Raw genomic sequence first — 21,652 nt, forward strand, 5'->3', positions numbered from 1 at the left:
CTGGGAGGAATGCCTGAAACCAGCATCACCTCTGAAACCTCATAAGAAGCTTGAGTATTTATTCAGTAAATACGTATTAGTTGCCTGTTGTGTGCCCTTTACCATCCTAGGCACTGGGAACTCAGTGGTGAGCAAAACAAAGACCCCTGCTTTCATGGAGTCTACATTCCGGTGGGGAAGACGAGAGATAAATGTATATTAAAAAGACAGAAATGATGTGTAACACGTCTCATGATGATAAGCGTTTTAATTGCACTTTTCATTGCAACCCGTCCTCCACCAAACAGCACATTAAAGACAAAAGCAATGAATGGACACAGTGCAGATGGTGTAGAGATGATCATGACTAGAAATACGTAAACCCCAGGTTCTCCGAGGGAGCATCTTAAGGCCACCCAGCCGTACGTCAACAGCACGTGTGTGAAGATGACTCTGCTTGGCCCTCCTTTTGTCGTGTTGAATCCATATGGTCCCTTCTAAATTGGAAGAAGACATTCCAACCCAAGTAGGAGGATTCACTGACTTCACGGGAAATCAAATTCTCCTACCTTGAGTAGGTGCACCCTAGAACACGATTATAGGTATATAGACGTAATTTTTTACAGACCTGCTTTTTTCTTGCAGTATCTTTCTGTGCCAATAAATGTATGAACCGAATACCTTGAGTGCTTCTCAGACTTTAATGTTCGTATGAATCCTGTGATTCAGCAGATGGAGGGGGCAGTGCTGAGACTTTGCAAGTCTAACCTGCTCCCAGCTGATGCTGAGGCTGTGGTCACAGATTGCACTTCCTGTAGCAAAGGCTTTAACAACTGCAGAGTATTCTAAGTGGTTTGCACCATAATTTACCAACAAATTCCCCCGCTGCTCAACATGTTAGATGTTTCAGTAGAGTTTACACTTTACTCTTTGCTCTTAGAATTGCTGTTAACATTCAGTTTTAGTTTTAATCTTAAATATCATTGGGAAAGTACACTTGTGGGGAGGGGGAGTTTATCTTGTTTGATAACAGGCCATAGGCGAGTCATGCACATTCCATTCAATGTGGGATGTTTCTTAAGGGCCTGCTGTGTGCCAAGCCCTATCCTAGGTGTTAGGGTTACAAAGATGAGCAGAGCCCCGGCCCTGCAGCTCAGTCCTCCAGGTGCTTGCAGAAAGGTAGAGGAGACCCCAAACGTACACAGAACATTTCAGTTCATAAACAGAGATGGGGAAGTGCCCAGGGACAGTTGTGGTGTTGAAAATGATCTTCACAGAGAAGGGGAAGGGTTTAAGGATGAAAGGAGACACTTCACCAGGCAGATCGTTGGTGGGGGGATTCCCACCAGGATTCCAGACGGAGCGTGCATCTGTACAAAGGCACGGAGGCAACAGTGTGGCACATCCAGGCTTCTAACAGTACTTCTTTGTGGCTAGAGTGTAACAGACAAGTTTGTCACCTGAAGTCACAGCACCTGAGATGAGCTGGGAGCCCGTAAGCAGGTACACGGAAAGATGGCGTTGAAGGGACAAAACGGAGACAGGGGAGTCTGGGTAAGTGACCTCCACTAGGAGAATGCCCGTGGGCCCGGGAAGTTCAAGAAGGTGTGATCGAGAGGCCCTGGGGATTGATTGAGCCTGGGGTTGCCAGGGAGAAGTCTGGGGTCAACCTGCAGGTTTGGACTTGGATGACTGAGTAGATGGTACAGCTACCAAATGATGGGAGAAAAGATTCTGCTTTGTGATTTTGTTTGAGGAGAAGATAGCAGGCAGGTCGTTAGCTAGACAGGTCTGAGCTGGGTGAGAGGCCTGCAGAGGGTGATGGATTTGGGGTCTGATCCCTTGAGGAGGTGAGTAAAAGGCAAGTGGTGAACCTTGTGAATATACGTGAGCGAGGAGGAAATGGTGCTGAGGATGGGAACCGGGACCCTGGGGTCCTGCACCGTGTGTAGGGGAGTTTACCGTTGCAGGGGTCGGGAGGGAAGCGTGGTTCTAAGGCACCCGGCGTGGTGCGCAGACCGAGTGAAGGAGCGGCTGGGCTGTCAGGGTGGGGAGGAGGGGCCGGTGAAGGAAGCTGGGCGTTTAGAAAGGGGTTGGGGAGAGAGAGACTGACCGGGACCTGACTGGGTGAGCGCAGGAGGGGCTTCGGGAGGACGCTGCCTCTCCAGAGATCCCCAGGAAGGGACATGGATAGGATTGGAGACAGGCCCCTGATGGGGCTGGAGTGGAAACCTGTGGCCAGAAATGAGAGTGCCTAAAGGATGCAGATGTCTTAAAGCCCTGTCAGATAGTTGTATAAAATGCCTGTCACTTCCCTCTCTGTGTAACAGTAGCAACAGCCAGCACTGAGGTAGTGCTTCTTATGTGCAACCACCATTCCCACATGAATCCTGGGAGGTAGGTAATATTGGACCCATTTTCCAGATGGGGAAACTGAGCTACAAGAGTTAGAGTCAGTTGCCCCAGACTTCTCAGGTGGCAGGTGGAGGAGCTGAGCCTAGGGGTCTCTCCTGAGATCCCCTCCAGTGTGATAGGAAAAACAAAACAAAAACACAACCGTCTTTTTCTTTTCTTTTGTATCTCTCTCTCTCTTTTTTCTTTTTTTTGAGCGTTGGAATGATGCGTGAGTGTGTTGTGTGGCAGTAGTGGTGAGAAGAGGAAGGAGTCCAGGACTGTAGACCCTCCTCTCACCTCCAGAACCTCTTCCTGTTTGGTTCCACTTTCCTAAAAGTAGCAGAAGAGAGTTATCTGATCTCCCAGTCCGTATCCAGCAGGAAACCAGAAACCATGGAGATGTGAAAGGCTGCCCCCTCCCTTTGCCTTCCAGTTTTCCACCCAGACAGCACACAATCATGGTTCCTCAGGAAGCTGGGTGGCACAAGAGAGAGTCTGGGAATGCAGTTTGCAGGCTTGCGGCCTGAGTGGCAGAGCAGATGAGAAAGAGGGGGCAGAGTAGAGCCCAGAGCCCACAGCGCCAGCCAGCGTGCCAGCCGTGGGCAAGGGTGGGATCCCGGTTCCAATACCACCGTCTGCTTTGTTCTCGGGAGGTCCATGCGGGTGTGAAGTGTCATTCTGGTCATAAAAACACGGGCATCATAGAATCTTCCTTTTTATAGATGCCCTGGTCATAGGCAGCCCCCTAGGACCCACCACTTGGCTGACTGTGCATCTAAGTAACCATGAAGCTGTGGTGATTGAAAACCTTCCAGGGTCTCAGTTGATCTCGCTTCTCCTTTAAGAATTCAGTAGATTCTTCAGCAGAGGTTTGCTAGTGAGGCCCTTGGCTCAGTTTTTTGAAACTACTCAAGTGGAGTGATGCAAGTCTATGAAAATTCTTGTACTCTAGTGTTACACAGTTAAAATTGCAGTTGAGGGAGAGTGTGTACAGTAGCAAGAAATCAAATACGTGGATGTCAATTTGATAAAAGATTTTTTTTTCAAAGAAAATGACACAGCACTAATGGGGGAAATGAAGTGAATAATGAGGTATAACTTCCTCCTGGCTTCAAGACTAAGTATAGTAAAGACATTATTTCTTGAATTAATATGTAAATATCATAACACAATCGGTGCCTGTATTAGCTGGGATTTAATTAACAGTTGCTTCAACAAGACGGAGGGTTATTTCTCCGTCATGTAAGAGTCCAGAGGCAGGCAGTCTAAGGTGGATTGGCAGCTCCGTCCTTGGGCTGGTCCAGGGACCCGGGCCCCTTCTCTCTTGTTGCTCCTCCATCCCTTGGGTGACATGCTGCGTGGTCCAAACTGGCTCATCAAGTGTCAGTATTTCAGCCAGCAGGAAGGGGGATAAAGGAGAAAAGGGCGTATGCCAAGGAAAGCACCCTGAAAGTTCTCCGGGTCACTTTTGCTTGTATCCCATTGACTAGAACTTAGTCACAAGGCTGTACTTAGCTCCAAGGGTGGCTGAGAAATGTAGTCTTTTTTCTGGGAGGCCATGTGGCCCGCTAAAAATCCAGAGGAGAGAGGAAGGGGGAAACTGATATGAGGGGAGATGTTTTGATTTCTACTACAATACCCCTTGTAATATTGCTTAAAAATTGAAAATTTGAGAATAAAATTAATTCAAAAGAATAAGTAGGCAGGCATACAAGAGAACATATGTATTTTTTAAAGAAAACCTCTTTTAAAGTTGCCATTAAAATTTTTTTAAACTGCTATGTTTTCTTTTTCTTTTTTTCTTAGTGTAACCCTTTTCCTGTCTTTTAATATACCACTTTCTTTTTAAACTTTTATTATCGAATATTTCAAAAAGTTTTGAGAATTGTATAGTAAGCCCCATGTACCCATTGCCCAGATTCTACAGCAGTTTAAAGCTCAACTTGTGTCAGCTATTCCCACAAACACTTATCCCCTTCCTGGTTTTTTTTTGAAGCAGATTTCATTTCTCCTGTTTCATCTGTAAATAGTTCCGTAAGTATCTCTAATAGTTAAAGACTCAACAAAAATTAGACTTTTACTTTTGGGATAGTTGTAGAGTCACACACAGTTGTAAGAAATAACACAGATTACTCCTTTCCCCCCAATGGTAGCATCTTGCAAAACCGTAGAATAGCACAGCTGGGATAGTGACAGGGGTACAGTCAAGATACAGAATATTTCCATCACCAAAAGGACCCCTCCTGTTGCCCTTCCATAGCCACTGCACCACCCGCTCCCTAACCCCTGACACCTAATCTGTTTACATTTCTGTAATTTTGTCATTTCAAGAATATTATATAAATGGAATCCTGCAACGTGTAACCTTTTAGTATTGGCTCAGCATAATTGCCTCGAGATACATCCAGTGGCGTGTATCAATCGGTCACTCATTTCTTTGGCTGAGTAGTATTTCACGGTACGGCTATACCGCATCAAAGCTCTTTAGGAGGGCTTCCCTGGTGGCGCAGTGGTTGAGAGTCCGCCTGCCGATGCAGGGGACACGGGTTCGTGCCCCGGTCCGAGAAGATCCCACATGCCGTGGAGCGGCTGGGCCCGTGAGCCATGGCTGCTGAGCCTGAGCGTCCGGAGCCTGTGCTCTGCAACGGGAGAGGCCACAACAGTGAGAGGCCCGCGTACTGCAAAAAAAAAAAAAAAAAGAAAAAAAAGCTCTTTAGGAAATTCCCTGGCGGTCCAGTGGTTAGGACTCAGCGCTTTCACTGCCAAGGACCCAGGTTCAGTCCCTGGTCGGGGAACTAAGATCCCGCAAGCTGCGCAGAGAGGCCAAGAAAAAAAAAAAAAAGCTCTTTAAAAGCATAATCTGCTGAACTCACTTTCCTCTTTCCCTTCTCCTGCCCTCTCCTCTCTTCACAGCAATGCCAAGCCAGTACAACCGTGTGAAGCTGAAAAGCGATTGCTCGCGGCCCTCCCTGCAATGGTACACCCGTGCTCAGAACAAGATGAGAAGACCCAGCTTGTTGTTAAAAGACATCCTCAAGTAAGCACGAGCCCTCAGGTCGCAAGACACCTCTGATTTGGGTCAACTGGGTAGAACTGGGGGAAAAATTCAGTGAGAACCGTGAAGATGGCTCTCATCCGCAGTCACCCTTGTTCAGAATCATTTAAAGGCACATCTGGGTTTCCCTGGTGGCGCAGTGGTTGAGAGTCCACCTGCCGATGCAGGGGACACGGGTTTGTGCCCCGGTCTGGGAAGATCCCACGTGCCGCGGAGCGGCTGGGCCCGTGAGCCATGGCCTCTGAGCCTGCGCGTCCGGAGCCTGTGCTCCGCAACGGGAGAGGCCACAACAGTGAGAGGCCCGTGTACCACAAAAAAAAAAAAAAAAAAAAGAAAGAAAGAAGGCACATCTGAGTCAAGGCTCAGAGCACAGGTGCTGTGGGCTCCTGCATCAGGCTGTGCTTGGTGGGAGTCTCCAGGCTCCACAGCTTCCAGTGCACAGCCCTTCCAGCCGCTGCCCAGTGCAAGAGGGCTGTCCCCTTTGCCTTTGCCATTTCCGGTGAATCTAAAAATACAGTTAATTAAAGTCCCCTACAGGCATTTGAATAACATTGAACATCAAACACTAAAAAGGATGAGAGGGGTACCAGCCAGGTCACCCATACATCCTAGTAAGAGATAGAATTGTTTTTTTGTTTTTTTAATATTTTATTATATTTATTTATTTAATTTTGGCCACTCGGCAAGGCTTGTGGGATCTCAGTTCCCCGACCGAGGATTGAACCCAGGCCACTGTAGTGAAAGCACCCAATCCTAACCACTAGACCACCAGGGAACTCCCGAGATAGAATTGTTAAAGGAGGAACTTGTCAGTTTTACTTGGTACCAGCCAAACTAGGTGGTAAACTACCCTTTCTTTCATGCCGACAGGTAGAAATCCAACCCTGAAATCTAGCCTCCCATCTCATGTTACTAATTCGGGAGGTGTAGAAGAAGAAAGGTGGGAAAGGAAATGTATGTTAATAAACACTCAGATCATTTTCCATCTCCTTTTGTCATCAGCCAGTAATTATCGAGGCCCCCATACGCCTGGCACCATGCTGGGTGCTGGCCGCATGGGAGATAGACCTGGGCCCCGTGCTGCTTACAGTGTGGCCGAGACAGACTTGCAACCAGGAATTACAGAACAACGGAATCAGGGCTGTAGATTCTGGGCCTGCTTTTAACTTTTTCTTCCTTCCTTTTTTTTTTTTCTTTTCTGGCCACACCGCACAGCTTGTGGGATCATAGTTCCCCGACCAGGGATTGAACCCGTACTCCCTGCATCTAAAGCTCGGAGTTCTAACCACTGGACCGCCAGGGAATTCCCCCTTTTTTTTCTTTTATAATCAAAATAAGGGAATTATTAATGCACTGAATATAATACCTTTTCTGGGACTGGAGGAAAGAATAGGTCATACTGCATTCACAAGATTCGAAAGATGTTAAAGGTACTCAGTAAAACATCTTCCCATCCCTGCTCCCCACATTTCCTCTTTCCACTTAAAGATGACCAATATTAGCAGTCTTGTGTATGTAAGAAATACTGTGTGTGTGTATTCCCCTCCCCCGACCGTCTCTTTTTTATGCAAATGGTTGCATCCCATTCACTTAGCGTTGTATTTGATCCCAGAGAAGAATTAAGATGCTTGTCCAAGTTTTCATGGTAGAGTCTATTGAAATGAGAATCAAGAAGTCTTGAAAACACTTCCTAGCAATACTTTCTTGCAACATAATCCTCAAATATTAAGAACTATTTAGCATCTATGGTATACTATGCTAAATGCTATATATATATATTTTTTTTAATTTTAAAAAATTTATTTATTTGGTCACACCGGGTCTTCTCTGCGGCAGGTGGGCTCCTTAGTTGTGGCACGTGGGCTCCTTAGTTGTAGAGTGAACTCTTAATGCGGCATGCATGTGAGATCTAGTTCCCTCACCAGGGATTGAACCCGGGTCCCATGCATTGGGAGCGCAGAATCTTAACCACTGCGCCACCAGGGAAGTCCCAAGACTGACTTTTTTTTTTCTTTTTTTTAATTGAGGCAAGGAATATGACTTTATTCCGAAAGCCAGGCATCTGAGAAGATGGCAGACTAAAGTCTCAAAATAACCATCTTCAGGACTGACTATTTTAAAGTGGCAAAAAATTGAAGCTGAGATTCTGTCGTTCAAAATTTATTACTTAGTTTTTTTTTAAGTCCAGTAATCTATATTGTGATTCAGATTTTATTGCAGTACCTTTGCAGAAAATTTTTTTTTCTATATTTGCTTATAACAAAGACAGTCATAAATGACTTGTTAGAAAAATAAGAAATGCTGCCTTAAATTAAGAGGTCTTCTTAAAGACTGTACTTTTATGCTGTGTGGCAGGCAGACTCTATTTGGGTTAGGTTTTCAGTTATTTCACATGATCTCTCTTGATCATCACATGACGACGTCATTATATGTAATTGATTTTTTTTTTCTAGGTGTACATTGCTTGTGTTTGGAGTGTGGATCCTTTATATCCTCAAGTTAAATTATACTACTGAAGAATGTGACATGAAAAAAGTGCATTATGTGGACCCCAACCGCATAAAGGTTAGATATTCCATCAGTGTGGTTTCAATTAGAATATTTCCAAGTGTACGCTTAGATAGTAATATTGTCTCTCAAGTGTTATAAATAAATGTTCATGAAAGTTATAAACAGAAGGGAAAACACTTAACCTTAGCACTTCAAAACGCCCACCTAACACTCACTGTTCTTCCCCCATGTACTGAAGTCGTGGGGTGAGGTGAGTTCCATTTGACCCCGTAGGGCACCTGTCATGGAGTTAATACACCATGACGCTGCCAGCGTACCTGTTCTTAAAGCAGGTCAGGAAGAAATTCTTTTAGTATCATTTGTCATTTCTGTGTTTTATTTTTCGTTTTAATGATTTCACATTGTATTTCAAGATTTTTCCTTCAATGTATATTTATTTTTTTAATCAGTTGACATATTAAATCCTGATTTCACTGATTGTTTGAGTTGTAAATTATCTGATACTGTTCAGCCTTGGACAAAAGACAGGTGATTTTAAGTAAAGTAGCATGGTAATAATGATAACCGGCATGTATAGCTGCTTTACATATATTATCTCATTTAGTGATCATCATGACTGAGAGATATCCCAGGGTTCTCTGCATCTTACAGATGATGGCCTGGGAGGTTAGGCTGCTGGCCCAAGTTCACACCTAGTTTAGTTAACTATTTTAGTTAATCTAGTTTAGTATATACTGTGTAGCTGTTCTGAAAATGCTTTAGCAATAGAAACTCATTGAACCCTCATAACAGTCCTGGGGATACAGCTGCTGTTATCATCCTCACGTCATAGATGAGTATAGGGAAGAACCTTAAGTAACCTGTCTAAGGTTATCTCAGCAAGTAAGTGGTGGTGTGAAGGCTTGGACCCAGCAGTGTGGTTTCAGAGTCCCGTCTCCTGATGACTCTGCTCTCTGCTGGGGTAGGGAGCGTCCACCAAGAGGAAGCCAGAAGTTACAGGTGGCATGATGCAGAGGAGAGAGCTCAAACTTCTGACCTGGATTCAAATCTAAATGCCACTTCGTAACAGTGAGACCCGAGGCAAGTGACTGAATCGTTTGGAGTCCCAGTTTCCTCAGCTGTGAGGTGTAGATAACAACATCTATGCAGTGGGGTGGTCATCCAAGTCCGGTAAGCTAGTATGCACAAAGCTCCTTTTCTAGGCCTGGTTTTTATTCACGTGTTTCTCTTCTGTATATGCTTTGAAGTACCTCACATTTTTCATAGCACAGACAGGTATAAACATGTAAATGAAAGGAGTGTATTGTAGTTAATACATGCACAGCTTGGCCTGTGCAGAACCCTTGTGTCTCAGGGGTCTTGCTGATCACGGGGCCTTCCTCCCCTGCTGTTTCTGCCCCTCAGATGTTGGCCGACTCAGTTCATCTCGGCAGCATGAGCCCCTCCTCTCTGCTGGAGCAGGATGTGGTCCCGCATCGTCCGCTCGGGCTTTCCCTCCCGAACGGCTGGCCTTGCAGACGTTCCCAAATCCCTTTCAATTCCAAGGCCTCCCACAGCTCGCTTGGATAAACTTTGCAGACATCCTGTCTCTGTTTTTTGTCTCCTGGAAAAACCCTGAAATGCTGACACTTGACACTGTGATATACGATTGCTGATATCTGTGAACTCGTCCCTTTGCTACACTTCTCCACATTCTCTGTGCGTCCCCTCTGTCCTGTCCATTTCATTCATCAGGCCGTTGACCTCCTGACCAACAACAGAGATCATTGCTCTCGAGTCTGGGTTAATTGAGGAGAGACGTGAGCTCTCTGTGCAAGAGTAGAGCACTGTGTGTACTTGTGAGATGGATGGAGAAGATGTGGTTTGCTAACACCTTGGGTGAAATCAACTTAGGGGTTTTCGTGCCTGGCCAGCGCTGCCTGCATCAACTGTGCTGTGACGGCCTACAGCTGTTTTCTTTTTAGCTACATTAATAGGCCAGTGGTGGTCTGTTTAAGTTTCCCCTAAGGAATTCCTAGTGACTTTTAAAATTTGTTTGGCCCCACCTCGTGGCTTGCGGGATCTTAGTTCTTCAACCCAGGATTGAACCCGGGCCCCAGCAGTGAAAGCACCAAGCCCTCACCACTGGATCGCCAGGGAATTCCCTAGTGATTTCTGAGAAGGACCAGAGAAGAGATTCTAGACCTTGTCCCCGAGGAACCTTTGAAGGGATGGGAACATTTGCATAGAGAAGACCAGTGCAGGACACATGGCAGCTCCTGCCAACAAGCCAGAGGCCTGCCCCGGTGGCCTCACTGGAAGAACTTCGGGTCAAGGGTGACAGCCAAGCCGCAAGGAGAAGGGTTTGATGGTCCACGACATCCAAAGATGGAAAAACTGAGCTACCTTTGTGGCAAATCTCTGGAGGTCTTTGACCAAAGCCAGGATAACTATTTTGGGGTAGAACTCAGGCATCAGACAGTTGGTGGCTCAAGGACCTTGGGATCCCTTCCAGCCCTGGAATTCCGTGCTTCACTGCAATCATCTAGTACCTGGCCGGAAAGTGTAGGCTGGGTTCTTCCTATTCTGAATGAGCTTCCTTCTTCCTCATTATGGTTTTGATCTGATAACTAATGATGTTGACCATCTTTTCATGTACTCTTTGGCCATTTGTAGGTCTTCTAAGGAGAGATGTCTATTCAGATTCTTTGCCCAATTTTTAATTGGCCTGTCTTTTTATTATTGAGCTGTTTAAGTGTTCTCTGTGTATTCTAGATACCAGTTCCTTATCAGATATATGATTTGCAGCTATTTTTTCCCATTCTGTGCGTGGTCTTTTTACTTTTATTTGATGGTATCATTTTTAGCACACAAGTTTCTAATTTTGATGAAGTCCATTTTATCTACTTTTCATTTTGTTCCTTGTGCTTTTGATGTCATATCTAAGAAACCATTGCCTAATGTTTCCTTCTAAAAGTTTTCTAGTTGTAGCTCTTATATGTAGGCCTTTGATCCACTTTTGAGCTACTTTTTATATATGGTGTGAAGTCAGGGTCCAGCTTCATTCTTTTGCTTGTGGCTTTCCAGTTGTCCCAGCATCTTTGCTGAGCACTTTACTCTGTGTTTGCTGCATTGTGTGTTTTTTTTAAATGTATTTTATTGAAGTAGAGTTGATTTACAATGTTGTGTTAATTTCCGCTGTATGGCAAAGTGATTCAGTTTTATATATTTTATATATACACACGCGCACACACGCATATATTCTTTTTCATTCTTTTTCATATTTTCCATTATGGTTTATCACAAGATATTGAATATAGTTCCTTGTGCTCTACAGTAGGACCTTGTTGTTTATCCATTCTCTCTGTAATAGTTTGTATTTGCTGCATTCTTTCTTCTCTGCCTGGAGCCCTTCCTTTGCCTCTCTGTTATTCATCTTTTACATCAAATCTCAGCTCAGGGGTTACTTTTTCTAAGATCCTTCTCCGATCACCCTTCCCTCTTGTCTTCTAGGAACCCCCTCCTACCTTAATCTTGACAGTTACCACGGTGGTACTTTTAACTGTTTTGTCTTCCCCACTTGTCCTCCAGGCAAGCCCTTGGGAGATAGGGATTGTGGGATAACATTTTACATTAACGAATATGTACTTATATGTATTGAACTCCAGAGGGAGGAGAGATATTACTCAAACCTCCGCACGGTGTCTCATCTTTGAACTCCAGATTGCACAGAAAATCCACAGTTAAATTTTAACAGGCAATTCTTTGAGGACTTTCAGTTATGTACATTAAGTTTAATATCCCTTTGAGGGATAGGACAGATACCTCCTATCCAACTCTTCATATCCCCCAGTAAACAGACTCTCCCTTCTCTTTCCCTCTAAACCATGGCATGTGAGTCCCCCCCTTTAGGCTGGTGGGACCAGTTTTAAACCTAAGCTCACTGCTGGGCCAGTAACAGCCTCTCATGGGTGCTAGTGCCCTGTCCCGACTGGCTCCAGTAAGGATTCCTAACTCGTCCCTGATGGGGGGATGGAAGGACCTGATGAGTGAGATCAGCCTCCCAAGCCCCACTGCCTGCGTGGAGAAGGGGTGACGGCTGCCTGGAGGAAGGACACTACGGTTCCCGAAGAGGAAGGAACAGGAAATGGAGACCCAGGAGGTAGCCCACGGTGACCGCCACGTCAACCCATTTCCAAAAGACTTCTAAAAAGTTCATTATTTTTTCCAATTAGAAAGTCCCCCGTAATGGTGTGGAAAGAAGGAGGAACGGGGGCACGGTTAAGTCAAACAGGTTTGTGCAAGTCTCCGTTCAGAAATTAATAAAGTAGAAAGTGAAAGCCTGCTCTAACCGTGGTGGAATGAGGGGTGACTTTTATTCTATTGCTTGAGACTTTTTTTAAAAAATGTAGCTTTTTAGCACTATTGACTCTGTCAGATTGCCCTACTTTTCACAGTGGTCGTGACAGCGTGTGCAGAAAGCCCATGTCTCAGCGGGCTTTGCAAAGTAGAGGAACAGCAAGAGTTAGATACTGCCGAGGATTTGGGGTGGGGAGTAGCAGGATATGAGACTGAAAATGAGACAGGGCCAGAGCGTGAGAGGCCTTGAATGCCACACTGAGCAGTTCCTAACTTTGATATCTGGTCACACGTCCCTAAACAAGAAGAGAAATCCTCTCTCAAATCCCCAGAATAGAGGAAGTAGCCAGCAAGCCGGCTGGTATGAAGGGCTGGGAGATGGTGTTCAGCGTGAGCTCTCTACAAAGAAAAGCCTGCCTCCAGGCTTCGGTGGAGATTGAGCCTTACTACCAAGAGAGTTTGGACGAATCGGAATGATTGTGGCTGTGTATCAGCAGAAGAGGGTCTCAGGGTCGTGAGAGTGGGGCCCTGTGAGCTTTGTTGATGACATTCAACAACTTGCAAGGTCAATAACCCTGCTGGACTCTGAACACCTGGTTGCATTCTGCCTGCATGTATACAGCGGAAGTGTGGCCATGTTTGCTGTGGGTTTTATATTTTCTATTTAAAGATGTCCCTGAACGTGCCATTTGTGAAAAAAGACAAACAGTGGTCTCTGCGGGGATGCTTGGATAGTTTGAATGTGGTGCAGATGTGAAATTGCACTTAAAAGGTGTGAAGGATTTCCCTGGTGGCGCAGTGGTTGGGAGTCCGCCTGCTGGTGCAGGGGACACGGGTTCGTGCCCCGGTCCGGGAGGATCCCACATGCCGCAGAGCGGCTGGGCCCGTGGGCCATGGCCGCTGAGCCTGCGCGTCCAGAGCCTGTGCTCTGCAACGGGAGAGGCCACAACAGTGAGAGGCCTGCGTACCACAAAAAAAAAAAAGATGTGTGAAGAGCACATTCACATCAATTTAGGTTCAGACCGCATGGTAGCACCAGTTTGAACTTGGCCTTCTCTCAGGAACTAAAGACCACACATCGCCCTGGGGACTGCATCCTGGGCTGTGTGGTTCATCATGGCCAAGTTTACGTCTTCACCGTGACTCCATAGACCTACACTCACGTATCCAAAGTCAGCAGAGTAGGACTCCCCTGGCGGCCCAGTGGTTAAGACTCCGCGTTCCCAGTGCAGGGGGCACGGGTTCGATCCTAGGTCGGGGAACTACGATCCTGCAAGCAACGCAGTGTGGCCCAAAAAAAAAAAAAAAAGTAAGCAGAGTAACCCTGGGCTGAGTTAAATCAGTCCAGACACTCGCACTTCCAAACCGATCCGTTTCTCTCCTGGGTCCTGCTCTTGCTTTTCCCAGACCATCCTTCAGTGGTCTCATACAGGTGAGGAAACTGAAGCCTTGAAAAGCCTTCAAGTTCATGCTTTAACCAAGTGTACACTACTGATAAAGAGATCCGAAACGGGGTCTAGATCCAGATCGTCTGATGGTTTTCTTCTTAACCGTGTATTGTGGTAAAATGTACGTACAGAAGACTTCCACCTTTGAAGCATCCGGTTGGAGGAGTGTTAGTAGATTTACAGTTAAATGTACACCATCACCACAATCCTATTTAGAACATTTCAGCACACAAGTTAGATTCCCTCTCACCCCTTCTGTGGTCAATCGCTACCCTCAACTACCAGCCCGAGGCAACCATTGATCGGCTGAGATTTTACTGTGCTGTTCCCTCTGTGACTTGTTTATTCAGATTTTTCTGCTTTTAACCGGTAAAAGTTACAGACAGCTGACTCATGGAAGTTAAACCAGAGTTTACAAACGTGGAAATGAAAGTGTCGTTGCATAAGTCATACCCTCGGTTCATGCGGTCCGTGGCGGAGTTGGGCTCTTACCCAGGTCCAGTCAGCCCCAGGCCCCAAACTCTCCTTCATCCCACATGCTGTGCCCTGTCCTGGGTTTAAATCAATAAATAAAAGAACACATTGCCTTTTACTAAGAATTATGCCACTTACCTATATTTCTGAGAAGAGTTGTCCTAAAAATTATGGGGTAGAAATGAAAATGGAGATTTTTACTGAGGAAAATGCGTTTTTTAGTATCCTTCAGGGGATTCTCACATTGTGGTTTAACATCCTTCAGGGGATTCTCACATTGTGGTTTTCCGTGGTACATCACCACATCAGTGACAACTGAAACTGCCTGATGTCTGTTTATTCTCAGTTGTGGGCAGCCAGCAAGCTCAGCCTTTAAGCCTTTCAAGAAATGAAGCTCTTGTGTCCATGCCTCCATTTGGGAGAAGAGGGGTTCCTGTATCTTTGGGGAGGTCACCAGTCCTCTGGTTCCCAGTGGTTCTCATCCGAGACGGATGCCATCCGGACCCCACTGCGTCCTTCCTCTCCAGCCTGCTCCGGCTCCCAGGCTTGGCACTGTCTGCAGTGGAGAAGAGGAAGGTCGAGATGCTTGCGGTCATGACCGCAGCTCCACGAGGCGAGCTGTCCTCCCAAGGCATTTTTCTTCTGAGCTTTGAAACCTGAAAGAGGAAGGAGGGAGGCTGAGCCACTTATGGGGCGTGTTACATGTTTAAACAAGTTGAAACAAGAGAAGGAAAGGAATCGCTGTGGCTTTGGCCATTTCCAGTGGCATTTAGAACATTGTCCCTGGGATTGATTGACTGCACCTGCGGAGGGACGGGAGGGGTCACCATCAGAAGATGCTCTTTCCACAGTCTAGAAAATTAAGTCTGAAGCCTGAGATGGAACTCTTCGCCAGAATGGAAATGGAATGAAATGTCACTCCTTCCAAATGAGACTAGAACATTTGGCGCCCAAGAGAGTCGTGCTCCGGTGTCTGGCTCCATCACCTAACCCCTCTCTCCAGTCCTGAGTCAGTCACTAAGCTTCTGTCTCTTGGCGCTTCTCGGATGTTCATTTCTATCCCAGGAGATTTGTAAAACAAGATGCTTGGGATGTCCTTCCATAGTGAAGAATTAGACCTCTTGTTCTCTAAAAACTTGTTCACAACCCTCAGGCCCGGGGTGTAGAGACAAGTATGGATGGTACATGTGGCTCCTCTGCTTGCCCTGCCCCCCAGTTGGGCATTAAGTGCCTGTAGGTGCAGAGTGTCACCAACCTGGAGGCCCGGTCAGGGCGAGCCCTCCACGCAGGGGCTGTTCTGGGTTACGACCGATTTCCTCGCGAAGATGCTAATTCGCGAGGTATCAGTGGTGGTGTTTGTCACCTGCTCTCTGTGGGCAGAGGCTGGGATTGTAGGGGTTTGGGAGGTGATGAGGCGACGTGAGCCTGCCAGCTCAGCCCTCTTCCTGGGCGTGCCACCTGCAACCCACAAAGCTCAGGACCGTCTTGCGAGGTGTCCTAGGTGTCGTGCCGGTGACCTCAGACAGTGACCTTATGTCGTGTCTGCGGCATCTTCTGAGGCTCAAAGAAAATCCATTCCCTTCTTCAGACATGGGGCCAGACTCTTAAGATGTAGACGGCGTGCTCTTCCCAGTACTAAGAACTTTCTGAAGCTGTAATTTAAAGAAAAGGGAGTGGGGTTCTCCTGCAGTAAGATTATTATTTCCACAAAAATTTTATTATACAAAAATCAGACAAGACTTCGAGGAAAAACATAGTTGAGACAAACATTTAAAACTGTATATGGCAATAATAATCCTCATAATAGTACTGACACAGTTCAAAAGACATATCCTAAAAATAAATATCCCAGCAAATAAAATAGAGGAACACACACACACACACACACACACACACACACACACGCACACGCAGCTTGGTGGGAGGAGGGATACGGTAGGGCCAAGACTGCTGCACGCGGCGATGAGGACAGAAAGCTCAGTGATGCTGCCAGATGATCCCGAGGCAGCATTTGGCCAGACTGAGCCCAGGGGCAGACTGGGGGGCAAGTGGGTGTCTGTCCCTTGTCTCTCCGTGTCTTGCTGTGTTCAGCCGGGCTAGTGTACTTGGCCTTCAACAGTCATTTCTTGTTGTTGCAAAATATTAACGTGCAGGGAAGATGGTATACAAAACCAAGGCAACTTCTTTGTTGACTGGACACCGTGGCAGGTTACACCTGGTTCCCATTCCAGACTGTGTGAAGCTCATTACTCCCTCTGATAAATAAGCCTGTTTCTCATCCAACTAGACAGGAACCTGAAATAGGAAATCTTTTTCTCTTTTGGCTGTGCTGCACAGCATGTGGGATCTTAGTTCCCTGACCAGGGGTTAAACCCATGCCCCCTGCATTGGGAGCTCGGAGTCTTAACCACAGGACCGCCAGTAAAGTCCCGGAAATCATTTTTTTTTAATTGTGTTTAAAAAAGAAACCCACATAAAATTTACCGTCTTCATTATTTTTAAATGCATAGTTTGGCCCTGTTAAGTATATTCACATTGTTGTGAAACAGATTTCTGGAACGTTTTCATCTTGCAGAACTGAAACTCTACCCATTAAACAGCAGTTCCCCATTTCCCCTCCCCCTCAGCCCCTGGTAACTACTGTTCTTCCTATTTCTGCGAATTTGACTGTTAGATACCGTCTATAAATGGAGTCCTACAGTATTTGTCTTTTTGCGGCTGGCTTATTTCACTGAGTATAATGTCCTCAAGATTCATCCACGTTGTAGCGCATGTAAGGATTTGTGTGTGTGTGTGTGTGGCCACACCACGCGATTTGCGGGATCTTAGTTCCCCGACCAGGGATCGAACCCAGGCCTTCGGCATTGGAAGCACAGAGTCCTAACCACTGGACCACCAGGGAATTCCCATGTCAGGATTTTATGAAACATGAAGTCTTAAACACCTCAAATTTGAACAGCTTAAACACCTCAAAATTTCTTCAAAATTTACTTGTTCAAAATTTATTTGAAAATTTGTTCAGATTTGTTCAAATCTTGTTCAAAATTTATTTGAACACCCCGAATTTATTTGAACAGCTTAGGCTGGGAGGGTAGGAGGTGGGGGTCCTTCCTGTTCTACTTGTGCCGTGAAATAAATACCCTTGTTGAGTTTGTCTCCTTGTCATGTGCTTCTCCCATGTTTCCCCCTCAAGTTTCTAGCATAAATTAACTCTTTAAAGCAGATTTTTGTTGTTGTTTTTTAAAATTTATTTATTTTATTTATTTGCTTTTGGCTGCGTTGGGTCTTTGTTGCTGCGCGCGGGCTAGAGGGGGACTACTCTTCATTGCGGTGCGAGGTCTTCTTATTGCAGTGGCTCCTCTGGTTGCAGAGCACGGGCTCTAGGCGCGCGGGCTTCGGTAGTTGTGCCGTGTGGGCTCAGTAGTTGTGGCGCGTGGGCTCAGTAGTTGTGGATCAAGGACCCTAGAGCACAGGATCAGTAGTTGTGGCGCACGGGCTTAGTTGCCCTGCAGCATGTGGGATCTTCCCGGACCAGGGCTCGAACCCGTGTCCCCTGCGTCGGCAGGTGGATTCTTAACCACTGCGCCACCAGGGAAGCCCCCTAAAGCAGACGTTTTGTGTTACAAGACAGTCATCCACAAGGGAGCTACACCAAACATCGCAGGACAAAGTGTCACCTGTCAGAGTATATTTATGATGCCTGAGAGCCTTTGAAGCTCAGGCCTGTGTGCTTCATTCCAGAGAGCCCAGCAATATGCCCAGGAAGTCCTGCAGAAGGAATGCCGGCCCCAGTTCGCCAAGAGGTCGATGGTGCAGCTCTTCAGGCACAGGTACACCTCGGACCTGCCACCTTTCGTGACGAAGGGCCCCGCAGGGAGCGAGGCCGAGTACAAGTACGACCCTCCTTTCGGATTCCGCAAGTTCTCCGAGAAAGTCCAGAGCCTCTTGGAACTCTTGCCCGAGCATGACTTTCCTGCACACTTGAAAGCCAAGAGCTGCAGGCATTGTGTGGTCATTGGAAGTGGTGGAATCCTCCACGGGCTAGAGCTGGGCCGGGCCCTGAACCAGTTCGATGTTGTGATAAGGTACGTTGGCTTTCAGACCATCCTCTCCCCTCTGGACTTTAGTTCTCTGCTGTGGGTCAGGGCAGCACCAAAAACAGGAGGGACCCAGGCAGCCCTACATGTCCCTGCCTGCAGGGGACTCACTGTTTGAGAAGTGGAAACAAAGACATGAAAGGATTGGACGCCCCAAACTGTGCAGTACTGACCCTAATTTTGGTAAAAACCCTTTCAGAGGAGGTGAAGGTTGGAAGGATCGGTAGATTCAGATAAGCCAGCAAAGGTGGAAGGCTGTGCTAGGCAGGGCCCAGAGAGGAGGCAGTGCAGGGAGCTTGAGTCCGTGGGACGCCTGGCTTCTGGGAGTGGGGGTTGGGGTAGGTGAGCCCTGGAAGGTGGTACCGGTTGGGACCAGAAAGCACACAGAGGTGTTTGAAAGCCACATAACAGGCAATAGGCAGTCATCCTACATTACAGGAGTTTCTGATAGTTTGACAGTCACGTCAGGGGACGCCAAGGTTTCTGGTCTGGGGTCTGAGACGTTAGTGGGACCGCTGTCAGAAACGGAGAAGTTGAGGAAAATCTCTGGCTAGTGAGGGAGGATGACAAGATCCATCTCAGATATTCTGAGCCTGAAAGTGGTGCTAGATCCCCATAATGCCTTTAGCCCCAGTAGCTGTGACCTCGGGCAAGTTTCCTCGCTGTCCTGTGCCTCCGTTTCCTCGCTGTCCCGTGCCTCCGTTTCCTCGCTGTCCCGTGCCTCCGTTTCCTCGCTGTCCCGTGCCTCCGTTTCCTCGCTGTCCCGTGCCTCCGTTTCCTCGCTGTCCCGTGCCTCCGTTTCCTCGCTGTCCCGTGCCTCCGTTTCCTCGCTGTCCCGTGCCTCCGTTTCCTCGCTGTCCTGTGCCTCCGTTTCCTCATCTGTAAATGGGGGCAGTGATGGCACAGACCTTACAGGGTGACTGTGAAAACAAAACGAGTTCACATCTAGATGTAAAGCACTTGGAACAGTGTCAGAATTGGGTAGATGCTCAGTACATGTTAGCAGATATTTTGGGAGGATGTGTAGGAAGCTAAGGAGGAAAGGACACGGGGTGTAAGATGTTTGTAGGAAAGAACCAGACTTTTGTAAGGGCGAAGAGATAGAAGAAACAAGAACTATGTTTTCAGGTGAAAGGTGGGAAGTGAGGGTGTGGGAGTGGGGTTGTGGGCTTTGGTGGGGTGAAGGAGGAGGGAACTGCTTCCTTTCTCTGGGTGCTTCCTGTGTGCCCGACACTGTCACGTGCCCTGGATGTTCTCGTTCCATAGTGAAGCCATCCCCTTAGCCAGTGTCAGGCATGAGGACACAGAGACACTGTAGGGCACAGAGTCCAGGCCAGAGCCTAGCATTCCGAATGCAGGGTTTTGAGGCTTCCAGAACCTCACCCTGACTCTATGTAAGCAGCTGAATGATCAGCTGTGCACAGGCAGCACTGGGGGAGGCAGACAGGACCCCATATGCCCTTCTAATGGTGTGCGACCGATATACGGGAGGAGAAGAGGTAAGAAACTGGGGTGCGCACTCCGGTCCAGAGGAGAGATGCAGTGGAAGAGAAGGGCGGCCTTGAGCTGACCTTGAAGAATGGTGGCATTTAGCCCTTTAGGAAGGAGGTGGCCAGGAGATCTGGATGGGGAAGCTTACCTGGCAGGAGGAACGAGGACCTGGGAGAGGGAAAGGGGGCTGGACAGGTGGCTCAATGCCCAGTGATGGTGAGGCCAGGCTGGACAGCATGGACTTCAGGCACAGGCACTGGGGGACACGGAGCACTGGGGACTCAGGAAGGGGACTTAGACTGATTATGATGGAGATCAGTTGAAAAACTTTTTTGGGGTAACTTTTATTTTATTTTATTTTTTATTTATTTATTTTTTTTTTTTGCGGTACGCGGGCCTCTCACTGTTGTGGCCTCTCCCGCTGCGGAGCACAGGCTCCGGACGCGCAGGCTCAGCGGCCATGGCTTACGGGCCCAGCCGCTCCGCGGCATGTGGGATCTTCCCGGACCGGCTCACGAACCCGTGTCCCCTGCATCGGCAGGCGGACTCTCAACCACTGCGCCACCAGGGAAGCCCTATTTTATTTATTTATTTTTAAAATTAATATTTATTGGAGTATAGTTGATTTACAATGCCGTGATAGTTTCTGCTGTACAGAAAAGTGAATCAGCTGTGTGTGTATATATATATATATATCTCCACTCTTTTTTAGATTCTTTTCCCATATAGGTCATTACAGAGTATTGAGTAGAGTTCCCTGTGCTATACAGTCGGTCCCTATTAGTTACCTGTTTTATATATCGTAGTATGTATATGTCAATCCTAGTCTCCCAATTTACCTCTCCCGCCCTGGGGTAACTTTTAGGTTTAAAGCAATTCTGAACTTAACAGGAAAGTTGCAAGAGTAGTACAAAGAACTCCCATTCACCCTTTTCCCAGATTCCTCAGTTGATAACGCTGTATCACACTGGCTTTATAATTTTCTCTCTTTATATACTATTATTCTTTTCTGAACCCTTTAAGAGTTAGTTACACATCTCAAACTCCTTCTTTACCCCTAAATACTTCAGTGTGCGTTTCTTAAGAACAAGGACATTCTCTTATAGAACCGCATGACGATATTCAGAATTACGGAATTAACACTGATGCAGTACAGACCTTAGCTACAGTCCTTATTCAGACTTCACCAGTTATTCCAGTCGTGTCCATTATTTAAAAAGAAAGGAAAAGAGGGCTTCCCTGGTGGCACAGTGGTTAAGAATCCACCTCCAAGGCTGGGGACACGGGTTCAAGCCCTGGTCCAGGAAGATCCCACATGCCACGGAGCAACTAAGCCCGTGCACCACAACTACTGAGCCCGCGTGCCACAGCTACTGAAGCCTGCTCACCTAGAGCCCTTGCTCCACAGCAAGAGAAGCCACTGCAATGAGAAGCTCATGCACCACAACGAAGAGTAGCCCCTGCTCGCCACAACTAGAGAAAGCCCGTGTGCTGCAACGAAGACCAAAAAAATGCAGCCAAAAATAAATAAGTAATAAAATATAAAGAAAGGAAAAGAAAAAGAAAATTCCTCATCCAGGATCATGCCGTGCATTTAGTTGTCATGTCTAATAATAGCTTTTTTTTTTTTTTTTTTTTTTGCAGTACGCGGGCCTCTCACTGCTGTGGCCTCTCCCGTTGCGGAGCACAGGCTCCGGACGTGCAGGCTCAGCGGCCATGGCTCACGGGCCCAGCCGCTCCGCGGCATGTGGGATCTTCCCGGACCGGGGCATGAACCCGTGTCCCCTGCATCGGCAGGCGGACTCCCAACCACTGCGCCACCAGGGAAGCCCTAATAATAGCTTTTAATAATCCAGGAGTTAGGT

At 47.0% G+C, this 21,652-nt stretch overlaps 1 protein-coding gene across 8 annotated transcripts in view; it reads left to right on the forward strand.

Moving 5' to 3' along the window:
* Window positions 1–21,652, forward strand: part of ST3GAL5 (ST3 beta-galactoside alpha-2,3-sialyltransferase 5) — a 50,114-nt gene that overhangs the window by 20,561 nt on the left and 7,901 nt on the right. For 4 of the 8 annotated variants that reach the window (XM_073791184.1, XM_004324105.4, XM_073791182.1 and 1 more), the window contains 3 exons: window positions 5,287–5,410; window positions 7,882–7,993; window positions 17,941–18,284. In XM_073791184.1, coding sequence (XP_073647285.1) covers window positions 5,287–5,410; window positions 7,882–7,993; window positions 17,941–18,284 — 580 coding nt within the window. Of the gene's footprint in view, window positions 1–287; window positions 1,534–5,286; window positions 5,411–7,881; window positions 7,994–8,904; window positions 9,110–17,940; window positions 18,285–21,652 lie in introns of those variants that run through there. The other 4 variants (XM_073791181.1, XM_073791183.1, XM_033838176.2 and 1 more) reach the window with 4 other exon arrangements.

This window comes from Tursiops truncatus, chromosome 14 (genome assembly GCF_011762595.2).
Source record: "Tursiops truncatus isolate mTurTru1 chromosome 14, mTurTru1.mat.Y, whole genome shotgun sequence".
Lineage (NCBI taxonomy): Eukaryota > Metazoa > Chordata > Mammalia > Artiodactyla > Delphinidae > Tursiops > Tursiops truncatus.